Below are 19,946 nucleotides of genomic sequence, written 5' to 3'. Positions count from 1 at the left end.
TGTGCGTTCGACTGGGACTTCCGGATCTAGATCTTCGGATTTCCAATCGAACGCAAAATCTGAAATCGGATTTTGTCGTAGATTTCACCATTTGGAAATTTATATTAGGAAGGGTTTTAATGAGTGAAAACCGCCACAACTTTTGCTTTCGAATGGAAATACGAGGACCCAAGTTCAGGATTTCCCAATCAAACGCACCCTTATTGGGTAACATTAACATCTAAAAAGAAAAGAAGTTATAAAGTCATGCGATAACAGCTTTGTAACGAATATCTAAGACTTTTAAAACTCTCTATTACAAGGACTTTCATGTACCATAACGTGTACACTGAACAGAAAGTGTCGTATTTGAGTATGTCTCTGAGAAATTAAAAACACCAATGCATTGAGGTAGGCGGGCTTGGTACCTTTGAAAAACAGTAATCGCTGCGTTTCTTCTTTTTCCGCCAAACAGGGCGGTTATATGAAAGTATGAAGTTATGCAATAATGAATAAATAAAGTGTGACACAGTGTTGGTGTGTGTGATCTCGCAGCTCGCAAAGCATTTTTCTCGCACCAGTAAATCATTTCTTCCATATCATCATTGAGGACGCCAACAGATCACTCGCTTGGGTATTTTTTTTGTTGAAATCACCTTTTCCGCAATGGAACACCAAATGCCTTGCTCCTCCAGTGCTGCAGATAACTCGTCAGTTCATCTAATCGAAATCGTGGCCGATTTCCCGGTATTACCCGTCCCGCCCGAACAAGAAAACTTGGAAGAACCACTCGTTGACAGCTATACTTCGAAGGAACAAGAAGCGACCAATGTGAGCCTAACCCGATCCGAAGATGAACACGACGTCAGTGAGGGTAAAATTCACGCGGAATCTACCCCGAATTCAGCACCAGGAGGGAACAAGCGCAAAACCCCTTATTCCGTCAAATTCCATGAGCTACCCGAGACAGTCCGAAAATTCTTGGCTTCCGTAAAGAAATTCTTTACCCAGACAGTTAACTTTGAAAGAGAGAAAGCACCGGTGGCCCTTTCCACTTACGACAAGGCTCAAGAGAGAATGCTTTGTAAGTATCTTTGGTTTTTTTTGGCTTTAATTTCCACGTTTACATTAAGTGATGACCGATATTTGGGTGACGCTACAAGTCTAGTTAACAACCACTCTTTTTTTATTCTTTGCAGGCTTTCTGGGTTACGTTAAAAATACGTTAGGACGTGATACAGAGCTTTTACCAGAGTGCTTTTTGAGAACTCCCTTGATCGAAGGTTACGTTGAATTTCTAAAGGTGAGAGAGATTCTTTACATGCTTTCATAAATTAAGTTTTGACACCTTTGTGGAAACGCCTAAGTGAACCACCCAACACTCACGGCCGGGGACTGAAAACCACATCAATGGCCACCATTTTGTTTAATTAGAGCGTTGTAGAAAAAGGCTCCAAATTAACGAAAACATCCAATTGCAGTTTTTATCAATTAAGATCACAAAATTTACTCCCACTTTAACTGAAATCGCAAAAATCGTCGCGCCTGCATTGTGTTGCCAGCGGTTTAGTAAAAAATGCGAGCCCGTAATACTTGTGTGTAAAGAAACTGCTGAAAATGGCGAACATTGGAGGGACTGAGGAGTTTAATACTCGCTACACAAGTAACCATCACAGATAAATTGCGCTACAATTGTGACCCATAACTTTTGCATCGGAGGTATTGTTTTAAAGTAATTTCTCGCCATAAATCAATGGACTTTTTACATCAGGTCGTGTGTCAACTTGTTTTGATTACACAGGGGCTCACCCTCGGGGTAAAAACCTGTGAAACTCACAAAGGATGGAACCCTTAGGAAAACAAAAGAGCAGAAAACATCAAACAATAACCTAATCCTACCACGAGCTAACAAAACCCAAAAAAGTTTCTCAGGTTTTTACACAGAGGTAATCCCCATTGCTGACAGGGATGATTAAAATATTCTTATGGCCATTCACAACCAAATCAGGTCCAAAACTTATCAAAGAAAGAATAATAGTATGGTCAACAATGTGTTATCTTTTTACCAATCTGCTGTTGAAACTTGCTTTATGCTGATAATAATCTGAAATCTCTTTTCAATGCTGCCTTTATCAAATTAAAGATAAATTATAAATAGCTAGCTGTTAAAAAGTCAACTCTGCATGGTAAGAAGTCAATAATAATATTGTTTTTGATAAAAAAAAACTTGAACGGGCGTTCTCTGGTTAAAACACAAAAACAATTGCTGCAAACTTTCGACCACTAGAGCTGAGGTCTTCAACGGGCAAAATGATGAATGACGTGAAAATTTGGAGAAAATATAAAAATAAAATTCATAACAATAATTGTTATCATTTTTATCTCACTATATATTCTCCCAATTTTCACTTCATTCATCATTTTGCCCGTTGAAGACCTCAGCTCTAGTGGTCGAAAGCTTGCAGCAATGTTTTTTTTTTTTTTTTTTTTATCTATAGAATGCTTATTCAAGTTTTTTATAATTACTCATCTGGCTGAGTTCCTTCAATTTTTTCAGTATTGTTTTTATTATTAGTAATATGACCTCATACTTTTTCTGAAAGAAAGAAATTACCAACAAATTGGAAAATTTTTGTATCACTGATTTATTGCTTGGTTGGTGAAATTTTGACTTTCAAGCTTGATCACTTTCACCCAGAGGCTCTTGCCTTTGATGAATTTCTGCTACATGTCAGTGATAAATATTCTGATAATATAACTTTTTACCTATCTGCTGATGGTAAAAAATTGCCTTACCAACAGAGTTTAAAGGGTTCCATCCTCAGTGAGTTGAATGTATACACTAGCTGTCCCTGTGTAATCAAAACAAGTTGGCACACGACCTGATGTAAAAAAGTCCATTGATTTATGGCGAGAAATTACTTTAAAACAATACCTCAGATGCAAAAGTTATGGGTCACAATTGTAGCGCAATTTATCTGTGATGCTTACTTGTGTAGCGAGTAACTACTCAGTCCCTCCAATATTTGCCATTTTGAGCAGTACACACAAGTATTACAGGCTCACATTTAGTTGTAGAACTAATAGACACTTGAATAAAGTTCCTTTGCTTTTCTTTCATTTACACTTCTCTATTTACTTATTGATTTTTGGCTGTTTTGAGCCTCAATTAACCTGTTCTGTTTCCTTGCAGGAAGAACGAAATTGCAGTTCAGCCACGGTGTCAAATCACCTTAGCTCGCTGCTGTACCCAATAAAATTTGTGAACAAAGAGGATGCTCCTGACTTCAAAGGGGTGCCGATTATCTGCCAACTCAGAACGCAAGCCAGAATTCTCCAAAAAGCAGGTGATTTGGAAAGGCCAACCACGATGGAAGATCTTTCTGCCCAAAATCGCTGGATCCCTTGGTTAGTCTTAGCATGAAATCTGCTTTTTGCTCACTCTGTGACGGCATAGACTAAAATTAGTATTCAGTATATTGCATAACTAGCTGTACACTACAGATTGTTAAGATTCAAACAATTGTGTTAGTTCCCAGTCACACTAATTTGAGGGAACCTTAGAGCTTCAGGAGAAATTGGCACTTAAAGTAAATTGATTAACCATTGTTTGCAAGATACATCTCTCTTGGCTGCAGTAGTTTTGACCTGAATCATTCACTTTCCCTTTGTCCTGGACAGCCCAACCTGTGTGAACCTTATTCATTTTTTTGTTTTTCTGCTTTTGTCTTTAAAAAAGGGAGGAAGTGGTTTCCGCCGTTAGCAAGCAAAGAGAAAAGTTTGAATTGACAGGCCCGATGAAGTTCAAAGCCAAAGAATTTTGTGACCTAATAATGCTATCCTTGTACGTGTTTATTCCCCGGGCACGGGGATTGGAAATAAGGACCCTGGAAGTCCTGTCAGTCCTGTCAGGGGAACAGGCTAGTAACTTTGACCCAAAGAGCTCCACTGGGAAGAATTATTTGATTGTCAAGGATAGTGGGGACATTGTCCTCCACTTTAATAACTACAAGACAAGGAAGTTTTCTGGACGAGACGAGCTGGCTCTACAGGTTAGACAATCTTCTCTTTGGTTCCAATAAATTAAGTAAGTAAATAAAGAAATCAATCAATAATAAATAAATAACTTGATTTACCAAGGGTGACACATTATAGTTGAGAACTGGTAAACTTGTGGCCCTCCCCTAAAATATATAAAACTACATGTAAGTTACAAATATTAAAAAGGGTAAAATGTAATATTCAAAGAGTGAAAATTTTATGAAATGGGAAAGCTATCAAAGCCAGCATAACCTTTCTTTATAAGATTACAATAATTCTGTTTGAAGGCAATAATACTGGTGCTAGATCTTGTATTAATAGGTAGAGAGTTCCAAAGTTTTGTGGCTGTAGCAAGAAAGGTTTTTTCCACCTTCTGTGTCACATTTACATCTAGCGCAGGGTAAAGTTGTATCATAGCGTGAGGTTCTGGTTGACATGTCGCTGATATGCACTAATTATTTTATTTGTCAGGTACTCTGGGTAAGATCCATTTCAGCATAATTTTGTAGAATAAGCATAATTTATTTACATCAATCTCATCACAAAAGGGTAGCCTGTTTTGGGACAATTTGCCACACTCATGGTGATCTGAGATAATTGACCTGAAATTTCTACTGATTGACATGGATGAAGCGCTCCATCCATAAACATTTGTTGAAATCCATCGATGTTGATTCTGTTCTCAAACTGGCTAGCTGGCAATTTATGCCAATCTCAAATTGTTAGAAATTTGTACAATGTGTGTTCAGCAATCAAAAGTGTTGACTTACCGTTTAGTTTGATGATTGACCAAACATTCAGGTAAATGCCACTAATCTTTTTCAGCCACAGGACGAGCTATGTCGACTGCTTCTGTCATACATAAAAGATTATCGGCCGCATATGGTGACCGATTCCAGTGGTAGATACCTCCTGCTGGTAAGGCTTTAATCTGGTGTTACTAAGTTACCAAATGATACTCTCACATCTTGTGTAATTGAAATTTCAATTTCTGGACTTTTGGGGTGAGGAAAGTGCCTTAAATACCCCTACTTTGGCCCAGCCAAGGATGCACCCTAACCTCAAATGCCTTGCCTGCTGGATGTGCTTTACTTGCTTACGATTCTGTACTAACTTCAAATGCTTTGCCTACTTGAGGTGCTTTGTCTGCTTGAGATACTTTGCTTGCTTGAGGTGCTTTGCTTACTTGAGGTGCTTTGCTTACTTGAGGTACTTTGCTTACTTGAGATGCTTTGACTGCTTGAGATGCTTTGCTTACTTGAGGTGCTTTGCTTACTTGAGGTGCTTTGCTTCCTTAAGGTGCTTTGACTGCTTGAGGTGCTTGGCTTACTTGAGGTGCTTTGCTTAATTGAGATGCTTTGCTTACGTAAGGTGCTTTCCGGCTTACTTGGGGTGCTTTGCTTACTTGCAGAGTAAGAGACCCTTATAAAAAAGTATTATGCAAAATGTATACAAATTACAATACTGAATTATACATCACACTGTATACCTTTTGTACATTTATGAAGTGTACATTTTGTAGTATGAATTTGGAACTGAATTGTATACAAAAAGTATATGTTTTTGTATACTTTTTGTATAGCACCAGTGCTCCTTGAGTGCGCTTTGTGCTCTATACATTTTGTATACATTTGTATACTTTTTCTATAGTATCAGTGTTGCCTATGTGAGCTTTGTGATGTATACAATTTGTATACTTCTGCATAGGACTGGTGTTGGTCATGTATACATTTTGTACATAAAACATTGTTACTGGTCGCTAATGTATACCTTGTGTACATGTGTGTTGTGGTTCTCGAGGAAACTAGGAGGTGTACGGCGAAGGAAAACACACACTTTAATCACACGAGCATGATGTAGAAGAAAAGTCAAACGTTGCATTATGAATACTGCTTATATATATGGAGGGCCTGGGAACTAACAAGCAACCACAGACCGGAAGCTGAGGCAGGTTTCTAAGCGATACCATGACAATGTGTACAAAACTAACTATATGGCAGCTAGTGCACATACCTTCAGCTTGATTAGCATGTAGCTACATCAGCCATGCATGGAAGCTCTTTCTAGCTCAGCTTGTAGTATCTGCCGGTTGCTATATGTACACTTGTTGTTTTCATACTGTTCAAAACTTCATATGTTTTGCATAGACAAATGCAACATTTCGCACACCTATATCCACCCTTCATTAAATCCAATCAATTAGCACTGTTGGAAAACTTCATATTTTTATTGCAACATAAAACCCCTTAAATGCAGACACTTTGTAAATTGAACCACAGGTAGAAGTTAATATGATAGAAGTGTCTAACATACACGTAAAAGCCAAGGTACACTGTAAGAAGAATTTTGGTGTCCTTTGAACCAAATTACAATATTGTACTATTGTATATCAAACCAATGGATGTGAAAGTGATATTTGCAACCACTGACTAGCTGCTTAAATCAATCACTCTCCTGGATTCCCATGATTGTGGAGATCAGCCAAAGAAGATGAAGTGACTGTTGTATTGTAAACTGTAAATAGTAATAGAAAGCCATAAAAAACAAGAAATAGATTACAATGTGGAAACTATAGTGCTTGTACTGCTTGTACGTGAATTCAGTGCTGACAGCTTATTCCGCAAGCTGATTTTTATTCCAGACTCTGAGCTTCCTTGGTACTTCTTCAAGGTAAATCCTTAAAATAAATAAGACAGGATAACGATCTGCTCAGAATTATGGAGTTCTTCAAATGTTATGGACATGACCAAATACGCTCCAAGTGTTTTCTTAGTCAGTGATCAAAATATCACCTACAAGGAACTCAACCTACCTACTTTGCCTGTTATTAAACACAGAACTTGTGTTTTGCAACTGAATTTGATTAAGCTGGGTTTTAAGTTCAGTGGGAGTTACATGCTTTGAGTACATACATACATACGATGATTCTTTTCATAGTAAAGTCTAACTAATTGATTGTTTCTCTTAAGGGTGTTTATTTCCTCCCATTAAGACATTGATCATCATACTTACCAACAATGCTGTTGAGGATATCCTGATCAATGGATTGTTTACCATTTGCCCCAGTTAGGTTTTTTCCTACTAATTCCCTATTTGTATAAAAGGAATTTAGCAGAAAAGCAGCACATCCAGAGCCTGATGATCGCCGTGAGGCTTGCTCCAGAATGTTGCAATACACATATACTCGAGATCCTGGAGTGAGCTCGACCATCTACAAAATATTAAACATTGTAACATACATGTTATACACAGCTGAAACATAATTGACCAACCCCTTACCAAACTGACAGATATGTGACATATATACATATCAGTTCTGTAGAATATCTGTGATATATCTGCAAAAAACTATCTGTGACGTATCTGTAACAGATAGGAATTTGGCCTCATTTTCATATCTGTCACAGATATGTGACAGATAGTGAACAATGCAGGAACATGCAGATCTGCAAGAAAATGTCTGCTGCAGATATGTTGACTGGATAATTAGCATGAATATATTCACAGGGTTGCCTAGGGTCATCACAGTGCTGTGAACCTATATTCACCCTGAACTATTAATCTCACTGAATTATGTTTATTAATATAAAGAGATCATGCAGTCTTCAATCTGTCCTAAAATAGTTTGTTTATTTAAATAATCAATAAATAGTAAGAGCAGATGATATATTATTTATACAAAACCTATGCACATGCTCTTGATAACATCAACTCTTCGTGGCCATTATCAAATTGTACTATGAACAATAAAAAGCCAATAAAATTATGTTCAGTGTAAGTACTGCAATATACATATAACACACTAACTTGTTCCATATTCTTTAAAAACAAAACCCTGGATGTACAGTATAATACTTAAGTCTAATTTGAAAAAAAGTTCAATTAAGAAAGCTAAAGGGTGATCCCTTTGGAAACACCACGACGGGCCCCACAGCACTTGTCTTGGACAGTCTTGTTAAAGATGATGCCTGCTTGTTTGCCATAGTTGTTGTCAGCTAGAACAAACCCTGGAGGAGAAATATTAATACTATCAGTAACACGTACTGCATATTAACAGTTGATACTAACTTAGACTGTGACTGCATGGAACACATATTTATAAAATCGACGTTTTAGTTGTATAGAACATTTTGGTACCTACTAGCCTGTAATATACACACAAATTTACAGTGAACATACAAAAGTATGCGAAATGCCATACTGTTCATTTTTATAATTTCAGAAACCCATAAGGGATTGATAGGTGCTAGACATACAACTTAAGCAATGTAAAGAAGGTGATTGTCTTGAATTTCCCCAGCTGAAACAGTCTTCAGCTTTATAAAGCTTACAGCACATGCAAGAAGGCATTTAGTTTGTTTTCGACAAAACTTAAGAAAATAAAGTTAACTTTCGTTTTTTAGTCATTCAGTTTTTGGAGAACTCTACTTAGAGACAGTTGATGAAATTGTTAAGGATGTGTTTATGATCATTAATTAGAGGGAATTACAGATCAGCAAGTCAAAGTTAAATGTAACAGTTGAAGAAACTAGGTGAGTATTATTTTTTAAGATATATGATAGTGTAATTCACAAATGTAGCATCATCATTATTTACCTCTCAATGCATTTACAATGGTGGGATTGAGCTGCTGGTAGCCCTTTTTCCCTCCACCATTCATATTGGACATGGCCATGGTTTCTTTACTAAAGAAAGTGTCCATCAGATAAGCGGTGAGCTCACCAGCAGTTTTAGTGTTGTTCAGGGCAGAGGTTTTGTTGCCCAGATACCAGAAAACACCAGTCCCTGGACAGACTTCGACCATCTAAAGAAAAATAAAAGAATCAGATTAGTATTTTCAAGTTTGAAATGACAAGGCCAGTCTCAGTCTTTCAAAGAAATGGTGTAATTAATAAATAGTTTGAAATTTCAGGCCTCAATTGTCTCTTATAGATCTCCACTTTTTAAGGACAGTGCCTACTATTTTTATTGCGCATACGTTCTGCGCATCTTGAGATACTCGGATTTCCTATCGGTGATGCTTACTAATACAGGGATATTTTTGCGCGGTTTAAAACTATCCGGAGAAAGTAGGTCTTAGTAAGTACCGGTACTCTTGGTTATCCAAAAAGAAAATTGGGGGTAACCATGCATTTTTGAGAGATAATTAAGTTTCTATTTGAGAAAGAACACCATACATTGCTTTGTACTTTAAAGCTTTTTACAAATATTATTCATGAATTATCTTTTAAAAATGCGTGGTTACCCCCAATTTTCTTTTTGGATTTTAATAACACTTGTTGAGATCTACATTTCCTGTCTAATCACACACCGGGGCAAAAATATTGTTAGTTAGTAGGCACCGTCCTTAAGCATAAAATTGTTTCTCCCACTCTTCGGGACTTTAAAGACCACTCCTGAAATGTCCAAACTTCTTTGCCTATAATAAACATGTGGCATGCAAGATACAGTTGTATGTACCTGTGACTGAAATTAACCACTACACTGAGAGCTGCAGAATAAGACATAGTTTAAGGGTAGATATCTGTACTGAAAATATCCAGAGATGAACATTTTCAAACTTTTTCTTTTGAATTAGAGCTTTTATTAATATTTATCTTTCTTTCAAAACCATAATTTTCTCCCTTTTGTAAGAGTGAGTATGTATTATGAAATTTAGGGAGGTACATATCAATATCATCACAGTAATAACAAGCAAATAACTAATCCATAGCTGTTTCCTTACACTCTTATACCTTATATTTCTGTGCATCACTTGGATTATAGATTCCTGGTGGTGGTCTTTCCTCGTTGGAATATTCTATTAAAAGGAGAATGCTTTAGGGTTACCACAATACTTTTCCATTACAACATCACTAGGAATTTATGTCTCATATGCCACACAATTTATAGTATCGAACATTGAACAGTGGAACTTAAGTTTAAAGAACTTCTATTACAGCCTATTTACATGGTACAACTTTCACATGCGACAAAGTCATACAATGTAAATAGGCCTTGGGTGAAAATGTTGTGTGCATATAAAAGGTCTTAGTCATGTCATGGGCCTGTCATAAGCTTGTCGTGCGACAAAGTCATACTGTATGAATAGGCCCTTATAAAGTCCTTGATAAAATAAATTTTATCAGTTGCTACCGTAATATATATCCTAAAATATATCCGGCCTTAAGAGTCCTCATGGGCCCGATGAGGATAAGTAAGTACTGTAATATATACAGCTGTAAATACCCTCCAGTTTATACACCAAATATCTTGTTATAGCAAACATTTTTTCCCAATCCCTAGACCCCTTGTTATATTGAGGTTCCACAGTACTGAGACTATACACCCAGATAAGGGAATAAAAACATGGAGATTGTATATCTCATAGTTTAATATGACTGTTCTATAAATAATTTGTGTCAGATGAAATTCACTGAAATATCAATTAAATTAATTCACTGTAAATAATTATTACATGTCTAAGTCTTACCTCCCTGGCTTGATTGCTCCAGGATTCTGACTTTTTCCTTCAATGCATTGTACTTAACATGAAGCTGGCGGTATTCTTCCTGCCAGTCCACATTTTCTGCAATGATACTGGGTGTCTGAACGTGGTGTGCAGCTGAAGACAATACAGGAGCAAGATGCCCAGGTGGTGTATGAGCTGAATTTTCAGGAGGTGAAGGTGTATACAAAGTGTTGACAGAAGATGACACACGATTATGTCTGGCAGCAGGTGATGGTGTATGGCGGAGGTCAATAGACAATAACGCACGATCAGGGCTTGCAGGAGGTGATGGTCTGTGACGAGTCATGTCAGATGATGACAGGTTGTCAGGGCTGGCAGGAGGCGATGGTGTTTCGCATGGGAAGACAGGTGCTGACAAAACCCCAGGGCTGCTCAGTGATGATGCAGAATGATGAGGGTGTACAGGAAATGATTTATGACCAGAGTTGGAGGAATGAGTCTCTGTGTGATGAGGACCAGCAGAGTTTGGTGGTGTCTGACGAGGATTAACAAAAGCTGAAAGATTGGTAAGAGGTGTTGGTCGTGGGCGAGGGTTGACATTTAATGATGAAGAATTACCAAGGCTGGTGGATGGTAACTGCCTCGGTTGTGCATTGACAACAGTTGAAGAACGCTTATGACCAGGTTTAGAAGTATTCAGTGGTGTACATCCAGGGTTTGGCATACCTGATGATGCAGCTGGTGAACGTGTTAATTGTGCAAAGCTCTGCTGTAATGGTGCATAACCTTTGCTAGGATGTTTCCTTGCAATGCTTAATTGTTCTTCACCTTCACTTTCATCTAGGACTGTGGGTTGATATTCATCATCACTATCAGATGCCTCCTCAACAATGCCGAAGTTTGGATGCTGATTTTGAAGCATCACCAATTGTTCTTTTCTTTGTTGCTGCTTAGCATCTCTCTTCTTCTTTTCTTCTTCTTTCTTCCTCCTCTTTGCTTCTCGTTCTTGTTCCTTTCTGTTTTTGTCACAGTCGTCTTCTTTTGTTCCTTTGTCTAGCTGTTTTTTTCTCTTGGGCTCATTCTCATCTTCTGTTCCTTTCTCTAGTTGCTTTTTTCTCTGGGGAGGTTTACATGTTTTTCCTTGCTTCTGTTTGCCAGACATCTTCTTGGCTCTCTTTGGATCTGGTTCAACTTGGTTGTCTTTGCTTCTTTTCTTCTGGTTCATAAGTTTCATTAAATTCTCATAGGATTCTGAAAAAAATTAATGTAGTCAAATTTAAGAATGATATATCTTAATGTAAGTAATCTTTCACTCATTGGATTTAATAATTACAGCCCAACTAAGCAAGACGAAATAAAGGTATGGAACCTCGATTTAACAAACCCTATTTAACAAAGTCCTTGTTAAAACAAACAATATTTTTTTCATCCCACCTAAAGTTACAGTAAAATATATCGAACACATCCTTGAGATAACGAGCCTCAATTCAACGAAATCATTGATTAAACAAACATAATTCCAAAGGCCAAACGTAAAATCTACCTCGATAAAACTGAAAACAAATTAATGTTAACACCCGACAGAAGATGTAGGCAAAGCAGACCAATTAACCTTTAAAAAATCCTTTTATCCTGTTTAGCAAGAAGACAGCAACCTTTGAGTCCACAGTTGTTTTTGTAAAGTCCTCTGATGTATGGGACTTTCCAACCCAAATGTTCTATTGAGAATTAACAATTTGCCTTAAAGCAAATCAGGCGTGATTGAACATTACAAAGAATGGTAAGAACACTCCTGCAGTTTGGGCTTGTTGTGGTCTCTATTCTCAAGCAATGATCATTCATTAGCTTCTATTAGGGAAAGTTCATTTAATATGATAAGGGGGGGGATGAAGATATTGAAACTCCCCCTCACCAGCAGTTCAATTTTTTAGGAGCCCCCCCTCTCCTGTTGGTTTTGAAGTATACTAATTTTCGGACCCCTACCCCCTCTAATTTTTTCAGAGCCCCCCTTTCGGGTGTCTAAAAATTTTCAGAGCCCCCCCTCAATATCCTCTTCCCCCCCCATTTGTCATATTAAATGAACTTTCCCTTAGCTAACAAGTTCCACTGGAAGAGGGATCAATAAAGTATATAAGCGAATATAAGTACTAAGGGAAAGCTCATTTAATATCACAAGAGGGGCATGAAGATATCGAGATATTGAATTTTTAGACATACTTCAAAACCAACAGGAGGCTCCCAAAAAATTGAACTGCTAGTGAGGGGGGCTACTAAAATTTCAAGCTTCAAGTTTCAATATCTTCATCTCTCCCCCCACCCCCCCCCTCCTTTTTGTCATATTAAATGCCCTTTCCCTAACAGACATAAAACTTACCTCCAAAAGCAAGAATTATAGCTGGATACCAGCCTTTGGTCTGTGTATCTTCCCAATATGCTTCACATGGCAATCCTGCTTCCACGTCCTCATCTTGTATTTTAATTTTGTCTCTGCTAAGGACTCTTCTTACGCCATCCTCTACGAATTTGATCAGGTAGAAATCTAAAGAAAAGATGACATTTTGCGTGAGTCCTTGAGAACATTGTAGTCATAAGCCACCGCTTTATTCTCAAGTTGAGCCGGTATCGAGTCAGTTTGATCGAAGGTTGTTTCGATCGAAACCAAAAGGTCAGTTCGATTGAGGCAAAGGTAATAATAAAAATCTGAGACTCAACACATATGTGAATAATTCTTCCCTCTTTTATCCACTGCCAAGGTAAATATTTTTAAACAGATTTGATAAATAGTAAGTTCAATACATTAAAGCAATCTTGGCTTCAATCGAATCAACTTTTATCAATCAAACGACCTTCGAAACAATCTTCGAGCGAACTGAGTCGCAACCAGCACATCTAAACAACCAGCTTATTTTTTGGATCGAGGAACGATAGCTTACCATTGTCGTCTTGAAAGCGTGTTGGAGCTTTAGTAACTCGTGATGTTTTGCCAACCATTTTCAAAATTGTTTAAAGCTGATAAGTTCAGGTCAACGGACAGCTGAAATTCACAGATCCGCAGTGATAAATGTGCTTGCGACACGTGAAAACGACGACAAGGCATTCAAGTCAAAAATGCCGCCAAAGCTCAAAGCTTGCCGGCAAGCTGTGAAATTTTTTCGCCCAGCCAATCACATCCATTTGTTTCTCTCAGTCCCACTCTCTGCTCGGTCGTGTTGCCATTTTGTCAACACAACGAAATTTGCGTGGCTCGTAACAGCTGGGTAGAAACAGCCATGCTTTCTGGAAGAAAACGAAAGCGATACAATACTTTTCGTGCCTCTCACAATCCTGTTCCACCAAAACGTAGTTTAAGGCGTCATTTGAAAGTAATTTCAAGTGTAAATTCTCCTCACAATGATATCAGCTGTGGAGGTTTACCGACTGAAATACGTCCCATTCAGCTGGAGTACGTGGACATGTGCTTGTCTTCCGAACAAAATGACGAACTTCTTTACGAGATGCATGAGGATGGTGAGAGTCTGAGCTCTGTGGAGGACGAAAATAATAGGAACACTGAGAAAGCTGATGAAATCGAAGAAACTTACTCGAATTTACAGGAGTCTAATGAGATCGTTTGCAGCTACATCTCTTCTGATTTCGAAACACACAGTGAAACACATGAAGTGCATCAAGATGATAGCTTATCTTCTATGAATGAAAGTGAAACTGCAGGAAAAGATGAAGATCCCCCTGTTTATCCAAATTGTCCTCTTCGGCTTTCCGAGAGTGTATTGCTTATCATGACATTGGCAATTCGACATAAGCTCACAGGAGATGCTTTGGCCGATGTGATCAAACTGATTGATTTGCACTGTATTCCGGGTCCTCATAGTCACTCGATAAAAACCTTGAGGGAATTGAAATCTTACTTTGCAGATTCTAAAGAATCCTTAGACCTGTTCTACTACTGCAACTGTTGTTATTGTTTGCTTCCTACTGAAGACACTCCTGTTTGTCCAATATGTGATACAGACCAAGGATCACCTGCAGCAAAGAGCTACTTCGTGGTCTTGCCTATCGAACATCAGCTCTCAAAGTTTTTGTCGCGTGAGTTAACTTTTCTTTGCTTGATGTTTTGATTATCCTGAGAGTTATAAGTATGAGGTAGAGTATTTTTCAAACTAATTGACTGCATGTATACATGAAAGGAAATTGTGGCCAGTGGTCATGTTGACACCAATTGATTTCAGAAGAAAAGCTGAAAATTTGTGCACATTACATAATAAAGGAACAAAAATCAGTCAGGACTAGTAGGTTTCCTTTCCATAACATGTTGTACACAATGATGTTTAGCTGTGAAACACAGTTTAATAAAAAACAATTTTAATATGAGGTGTTTAAATTAAGACTTTTTGAAAGATGTTTTAGATTGATGAGTCACTTAGCCAGTGCATTGTGGTAGACATATTAGATATTATATATTTTTTGGACAACTGTGTATTCAGGGTGGGGTTGTAGGAGGCAAAGCACAGATTGGCTTCTTGTAAAGATAATAGATTTGAGTGCTTAATTTCTTATGTTACAGGTGAAGGATTCTATGAGGACCTATTATATCGTTTCACAAGGCCAATGACTGCTGACTGCATCAGTGATGTTTATGATGGATTTCAGTACCAAAAATTGTTCCATAATGGAGGTGTGTTGTCGGATCAGAACAATTTGTCACTGAAAGTCAATACTGATGGGGTGCCTATTTTCAAGTCATCTGGATACTCAATGTGGCCCATCTACTTTGAAATAAACGAATTACCACCCAGGATAAGGTTGGTAGAGGAGATCGAATGACAAAACAACAGTGGTGTTTTAAAACTTATGTAACTGTTTTTATACGATTGCTGTTCATTTTATTTATATTATGAATTATGAAATAACTATTTTAAGACTTCTAATTACGTAAAAATACAGTAGAACCTCTATTAAATAGCCACCCTCAGGGAAATGGCAAGTGGCTGCTTAGAAGAGGTTGGCTACTTAAAGAGTTAGTAATTAACGTAAAGCCTTTACAAAACTCGTGTTATTTCAGTGCAAAACAATATAAAACATATAGGCAAACCCTTGTCGGGATGGCCAAAAGGTGGCCGTGGCCGCTTAATAGAGGTGGCCTCTAAATAAAGGTTTTGTTTACAGTACTATACTGACCACACTTTCGGGACTTTGACTGTGTGCTTATGATGTTCCAGGCAAATACCCTGGCAATATTTTAAGCCATTAACGTCTTATTTAAGGCTGCACACGAAGGAACTGAGAAAAATAAAATCATATAATTGTAATATTCTGGTTTCTTTTAGGGGTGACATAAAGCTTGAACCATGTCCAAATTGGTCTCCTTTAGAAACCATCTGTTTCATACAGGAGTCCTCCTTCCAAAAAAATCTTAACATTTGACTCCACATCCTGCTACAAAAAGGGATGTAATTGCTTAGAAATTGATACTTGTTTTCATGGGTGTTATCATCAGACGTTGGAGTTTGCATAAAATTTAAATATTTAGGTCTTTTACACTTACATTTGTCTTTGCTTTCATTTGTATTTATGTTAGGAGACAAGTTAACAACTTGGTAATGGGAGGCCTGTGGTTTGGAGAGCACAAACCAGTAATGCAAACATTCCTTAAACCATTCCAAGAAGCTCTTTCAGGGCTTGAAATTAAAGGTATATCCTGTGTATGATATTTGAAGTTGATTAGCACTGGGGGTATAATAAACAATTATTGGATGAGGTTTTTGTGATATCCAGAATAATCAAGGTCGAGGTAAGTAGACCTCGATTATTCTGCATATCACAAGAACCGAATCTAATGATTGTTTGTTTATGTACATTAAACAAAAAGAAATGGAAGTAGCGTTTTTGCTTCTTCACTGACGGGAAGCAACACAAAACGCATGAACTTGACATGATTACCTGTGACCTTGAGTGTCCTTGACATGATTATTGTATAATCTGCAGTTATGATGTCACAGGCGCTGATTTCGAAAATTCACTGTATGCTTTCGGCCAATCAGAAAAGAGTTAGAGAGTTCAATGTATAATAATAATAATAATAACAATAATAATAATAATTAGATGTATACCCTTAACAGACAGCATATTGACAGGCACACATTTATTCACGTTGTTGATATGATTTCATTGTATACTGATTATTTTACACAGGAACAACATTTCAGCTTCCTAACAAGAGAATCATAACGTCAAAGGTCTATCTAATTAGTGGTATCTTTGACTTGCCGGCTAAAAGCTTAGTGCTGGAGGAGATACAGTACAATGGGTTCTGTGGATGCTCCTACTGTGTTGAAGCAGGAAAATCAGTAAAGACCAAAGAGGATGGACGGGGTCAAGTTCATGTGTACCCATTTCATGACGAGTCAGTAACAGGCCATACTGAACTACGTACCCACAAAGGTACCATAGCAAATGGAATGAAGTCTCTGGAGGACCCACATGGAAAACCAGTAAGTATTTTATTGCACCTTTTTGTTTAAGGCATGCATGGGCAGTTGTTATGGGTTAGCACTTAAACAGTAAGAGTTACATCTGTTCTTGTGATTCTTTGATAGGTATTTGGAGTAAAAGGTGTTTGCCAGTTTGCCACTCTCAAGTATTTTGATGTGGTTGATGGAATAGCAGTGGATTACATGCATGGAATTTTACTTGGAGTGACCAAACAGCTCCTGAACCTATGGCTGGACCCTCGATTCAGTGGTGAGGACTGGTACTGTGGAACTCGTGTGAGTTTAATTGATGAAAGGTTAATGAGCATCAAGCCACCAAACGTCATAACTAGAGTTCCAAGATCCCTTGAACACCATAGGAAATACTGGAAAGGTATATTTTTTTAATATCGTTGCTTTTTAGACAAGTTTTTAACTCATCATAATCAGCGCTTAATGGGTTTTTGGATTTTTTATCAGTATGATTTTCATCACTTTAGTTTGTATTTAAATAGGTCAATGCAATGTGTCTCTCTTTGTAATTATGTCTTTCTAGCTTCAGAACTCCGTTCTTGGCTGTTTCACTATAGCCTTCCATGTCTCAGGGGAATCCTGCCAGAGAGATACCTTCACCACTACTTGCTTCTAGTAAATGCAGTCTGGCTTGTAAACCAAGAGTCAATTACAAAGGAGGACCTTGCCTGCAGTAATTTCTGCTTCCTCAAGTTTGTTCTTTACTTTGATGGCCTCTATGGTGAGCTGATAAATAAATTTATTACATGGCTAGCTCCACAAGCAGGCAAGATGACCCAAATCGCGCGCTGGCTCCTGAGCGGGCAAGATGGAGCCATCTTGCCCGCTCAGGACTACCCGCTGTATCCCGCAAGAAAAATTTCCCTGAAAGCCATATAATGAATCCTTTATTGACCAAGTTTGTTCGGTCAAGATGGCTGGATATTGGCCTTGTTCATAATCTATAGAAAAGTGATACCTTAATGCTGACAAGTAAATTAAAGAAAAGGAAATTAATTAGACATTTACCAGTAACTATAACTATTTATCTGTTGTTGCAGGTGAGCGTCATATGCTTATTAATGTGCACAATTTGCTACACGTGTCAAGATCAGTGCTGCAGCTTGGTCCTCTGTGGGCAAATTCATCGTTTGAATTTGAGGATGCTAATGGAGACTTGAAGTCCTTGTTTCATGGTTCCCAGAACATTGATATGCAGGTAACAACAGCCCACACACTTTTCCCATACATAAAACAGGAAGAAAAATGTCAGATGTTTTTATTCAGTTTAATTTTACATTACAGTTGCAAGGCACTTGTAGCTACAGGTATTTTCACAATTATAACAATTTAATCAGTCACTTCCAAATTTCAATTAAGAATATAATTATGTCAGTTCATCGCCATTTTTCAGATTGTGTCATCAATATCAGCAATGCAAAGTCTACCAGAACTATCAAGGAGACTGGAGAAGGATTCACCTGCTGAAAAATTTTATTCAAAGTTGAAATTTGGGGTACAGAGCAAGTAAGTTACTGACTGTTTGAATTTATTTTTCTTAGAATTTAGTTATACTAGATGTATCTTTAAATTGTATGCAGGTTAATTTATTTTAAATTTGACTTCATATTCTCTTAACCCTTACATGTACTGTAGTATAGGCCTGATATAATCCAGAGTGGAATCTTTTCAGTTATATCACCATTGTTGTACTTATTTGAATCATGTTATAAGGAACTACAGTAACAGTACTGTGCATTTTAGTTCCCATTGGAAATTCACAATACCTTGCATTTATCCTATGCAGGTTGACCCCAATTGGAAATGGTGTTTTCAGGATGGGTGCTGCTAGCAAGTGTGCATTGGCAAGGAACGTTAAGGCCAAACTGGTTGAGGTCCTTGGGGAGATACCTTTTGGTACAGTTAAAAGGTTCAGCAGGATAAAGATTGGGAGGCAGGTGTTTCATAGCAAAGCATATTCCCGGGTATCCAAGAGGAACAGTTACACTGTGGCATACAGAGAGAGGGTGGATTAGCCAGAATCCTTTGGTCAGATTCAATTCTTCTTGCTCCATCAACCACCTTGTATGCATCGGCTATCAAATTTCTGTCAGCTATGTAAGGAAACACCTTATGCAGTGATATGCAGATTGGAACCAGAGCAAACTGTTCAGTTTGCTGATTGTGAATCCGAAATCACTTTAAATCACATTCAAGCTGTAAGGAAACCACGGTAAGAACAGGTGTTTAATCGAGAGTCAAACTTTATGAAGCTACTAACTTATAATTGACTGTATGTTAGTATATAAAAGGTTCCTTACATAAGTTTGTGATAAAAAGATGTGTTTTGTTAGTGCAAAGCTAAGAATACAAAAGGAACAGTGCACCGAGGAGTAGTTTCAATTTGAATCTAAGGGCTTATTTGTTAGAAATATAATGTAATGTGAGGTACCATTAAGTTCAGTTTTGGTTACGGAATGAGTAAACATTGGTCTGGCAAAAGTTCATTCTGATTCATTGATTATTCTTGTACATGCAAATTTATAATGACGTCAATTAACACTTTTAAGTCAACCTTTTTTCTTGCCTTTAATTTTAGTCAATTTGTTTTATTTTTTCCCTTACAGAGGAAGCTTTGCTTTAGATCATTTATATAAGGTTCCTCTGCCTGTCTGCTTTTATAGTGATTTCTTGCTAAGTCAGGCCTAATTTTAAACCATGACAGTGTACAAAGCAGATTTTTGCCATTAATTGTGTCACTGTCAGTTATTTACATGTCTTTTAATAATTTAAAGTATTTATGATTCTTCTTTGGTTTAATTCCCATGCATTATGTTACATGAATAAACCCAAAAGTCGAGCTGAGTTTAACCATGTTAATTATATATGTATTGCTTTTCAGGGAAGATGCTGTACAAGTAATCTCAATTAGCTCTGTGAAAGAAAAGTGTGTTTACTTGGAGTTTCAAGGAATAAGCCATGCTTACATTAGTAAA

At 37.5% G+C, this 19,946-nt stretch overlaps 3 protein-coding genes and 1 long non-coding RNA gene across 5 annotated transcripts; 2 read left to right on the top strand and 2 right to left on the bottom strand.

The window, feature by feature from the left end:
* Positions 1–1,476: 1,476 nt before the first annotated feature.
* Positions 1,477–5,038, top strand: LOC138003115 (uncharacterized). 2 transcript variants are annotated; one of them, XM_068849067.1, is made up of 4 exons: positions 1,477–1,698; positions 3,173–3,387; positions 3,719–4,031; positions 4,846–5,038. In XM_068849067.1, the coding sequence occupies exons 2-4, from the start codon at positions 3,350–3,352 to the stop codon at positions 4,948–4,950; spliced, it is 456 nt and encodes a 151-aa protein (XP_068705168.1). In that variant the 5' UTR covers positions 1,477–1,698; positions 3,173–3,349; the 3' UTR covers positions 4,951–5,038. The 2 variants fall into 2 exon arrangements, with proteins under 2 accessions (XP_068705168.1, XP_068705167.1); XM_068849066.1 differs by lacking the exon at positions 1,477–1,698 and having other exon boundaries at positions 2,439–3,387.
* On the bottom strand, positions 3,313–4,943 carry LOC138003116 (uncharacterized). The gene is made up of 3 exons (XR_011123423.1): positions 4,791–4,943; positions 4,116–4,163; positions 3,313–3,422 (listed from the first exon to the last, which is right to left on the bottom strand). It is a non-coding gene; the product is annotated as an uncharacterized lncRNA (long non-coding RNA).
* Positions 5,039–8,519: 3,481 nt separating the features above from the next.
* LOC138002608 (myosin-M heavy chain-like) lies at positions 8,520–13,538 on the bottom strand. The gene is made up of 5 exons (XM_068848619.1): positions 13,405–13,538; positions 12,846–13,010; positions 10,493–11,722; positions 9,756–9,820; positions 8,520–8,824 (listed from the first exon to the last, which is right to left on the bottom strand). The coding sequence occupies exons 1-5, from the start codon at positions 13,460–13,462 to the stop codon at positions 8,609–8,611; spliced, it is 1,734 nt and encodes a 577-aa protein (XP_068704720.1). The 5' UTR covers positions 13,463–13,538; the 3' UTR covers positions 8,520–8,608.
* Positions 13,539–13,740: 202 nt separating this feature from the next.
* On the top strand, positions 13,741–19,709 carry LOC138002606 (uncharacterized). Its single transcript, XM_068848618.1, has 9 exons — positions 13,741–14,554; positions 15,033–15,270; positions 16,047–16,159; positions 16,661–16,959; positions 17,065–17,332; positions 17,495–17,692; positions 18,012–18,169; positions 18,365–18,477; positions 18,758–19,709. The coding sequence occupies exons 1-9, from the start codon at positions 13,741–13,743 to the stop codon at positions 18,984–18,986; spliced, it is 2,430 nt and encodes an 809-aa protein (XP_068704719.1). The 3' UTR covers positions 18,987–19,709.
* Positions 19,710–19,946: the final 237 nt, after the last annotated feature.

The sequence above is a fragment of the Montipora foliosa genome, chromosome 5 (genome assembly GCF_036669935.1).
Source record: "Montipora foliosa isolate CH-2021 chromosome 5, ASM3666993v2, whole genome shotgun sequence".
Classification (NCBI taxonomy): domain Eukaryota; kingdom Metazoa; phylum Cnidaria; class Anthozoa; order Scleractinia; family Acroporidae; genus Montipora; species Montipora foliosa.
The sequence above is the reverse complement of the archived record's forward strand: the minus strand, read 5'-3'. Positions and strand labels throughout refer to the sequence as shown.

Coding starts and splice junctions, on each gene's coding strand:
- LOC138003115 (XM_068849066.1), top strand. CDS start 2,963: ATGCTTACTTGTGTAGCGAGTAACTACTCAGTCCCTCCAATATTTGCC. Junction 3,388..3,718: donor CAAAATCGCTGGATCCCTTG/GTTAGTCTTAGC, acceptor TCTTTAAAAAAG/GGAGGAAGTGGTTTCCGCCG. Junction 4,032..4,845: donor GAGACGAGCTGGCTCTACAG/GTTAGACAATCT, acceptor AATCTTTTTCAG/CCACAGGACGAGCTATGTCG.
- LOC138002608 (XM_068848619.1), bottom strand. CDS start 13,462: ATGGTTGGCAAAACATCACGAGTTACTAAAGCTCCAACACGCTTTCAA. Junction 13,011..13,404: donor ACGCTTTCAAGACGACAATG/GTAAGCTATCGT, acceptor TCTTTTCTTTAG/ATTTCTACCTGATCAAATTC. Junction 8,825..9,755: donor GTGATGCACAGAAATATAAG/GTATAAGAGTGT, acceptor ATTTTTCTTTAG/ATGGTCGAAGTCTGTCCAGG.
- LOC138002606 (XM_068848618.1), top strand. CDS start 13,741: ATGCTTTCTGGAAGAAAACGAAAGCGATACAATACTTTTCGTGCCTCT. Junction 17,333..17,494: donor CCATAGGAAATACTGGAAAG/GTATATTTTTTT, acceptor ATGTCTTTCTAG/CTTCAGAACTCCGTTCTTGG. Junction 17,693..18,011: donor TTACTTTGATGGCCTCTATG/GTGAGCTGATAA, acceptor CTGTTGTTGCAG/GTGAGCGTCATATGCTTATT.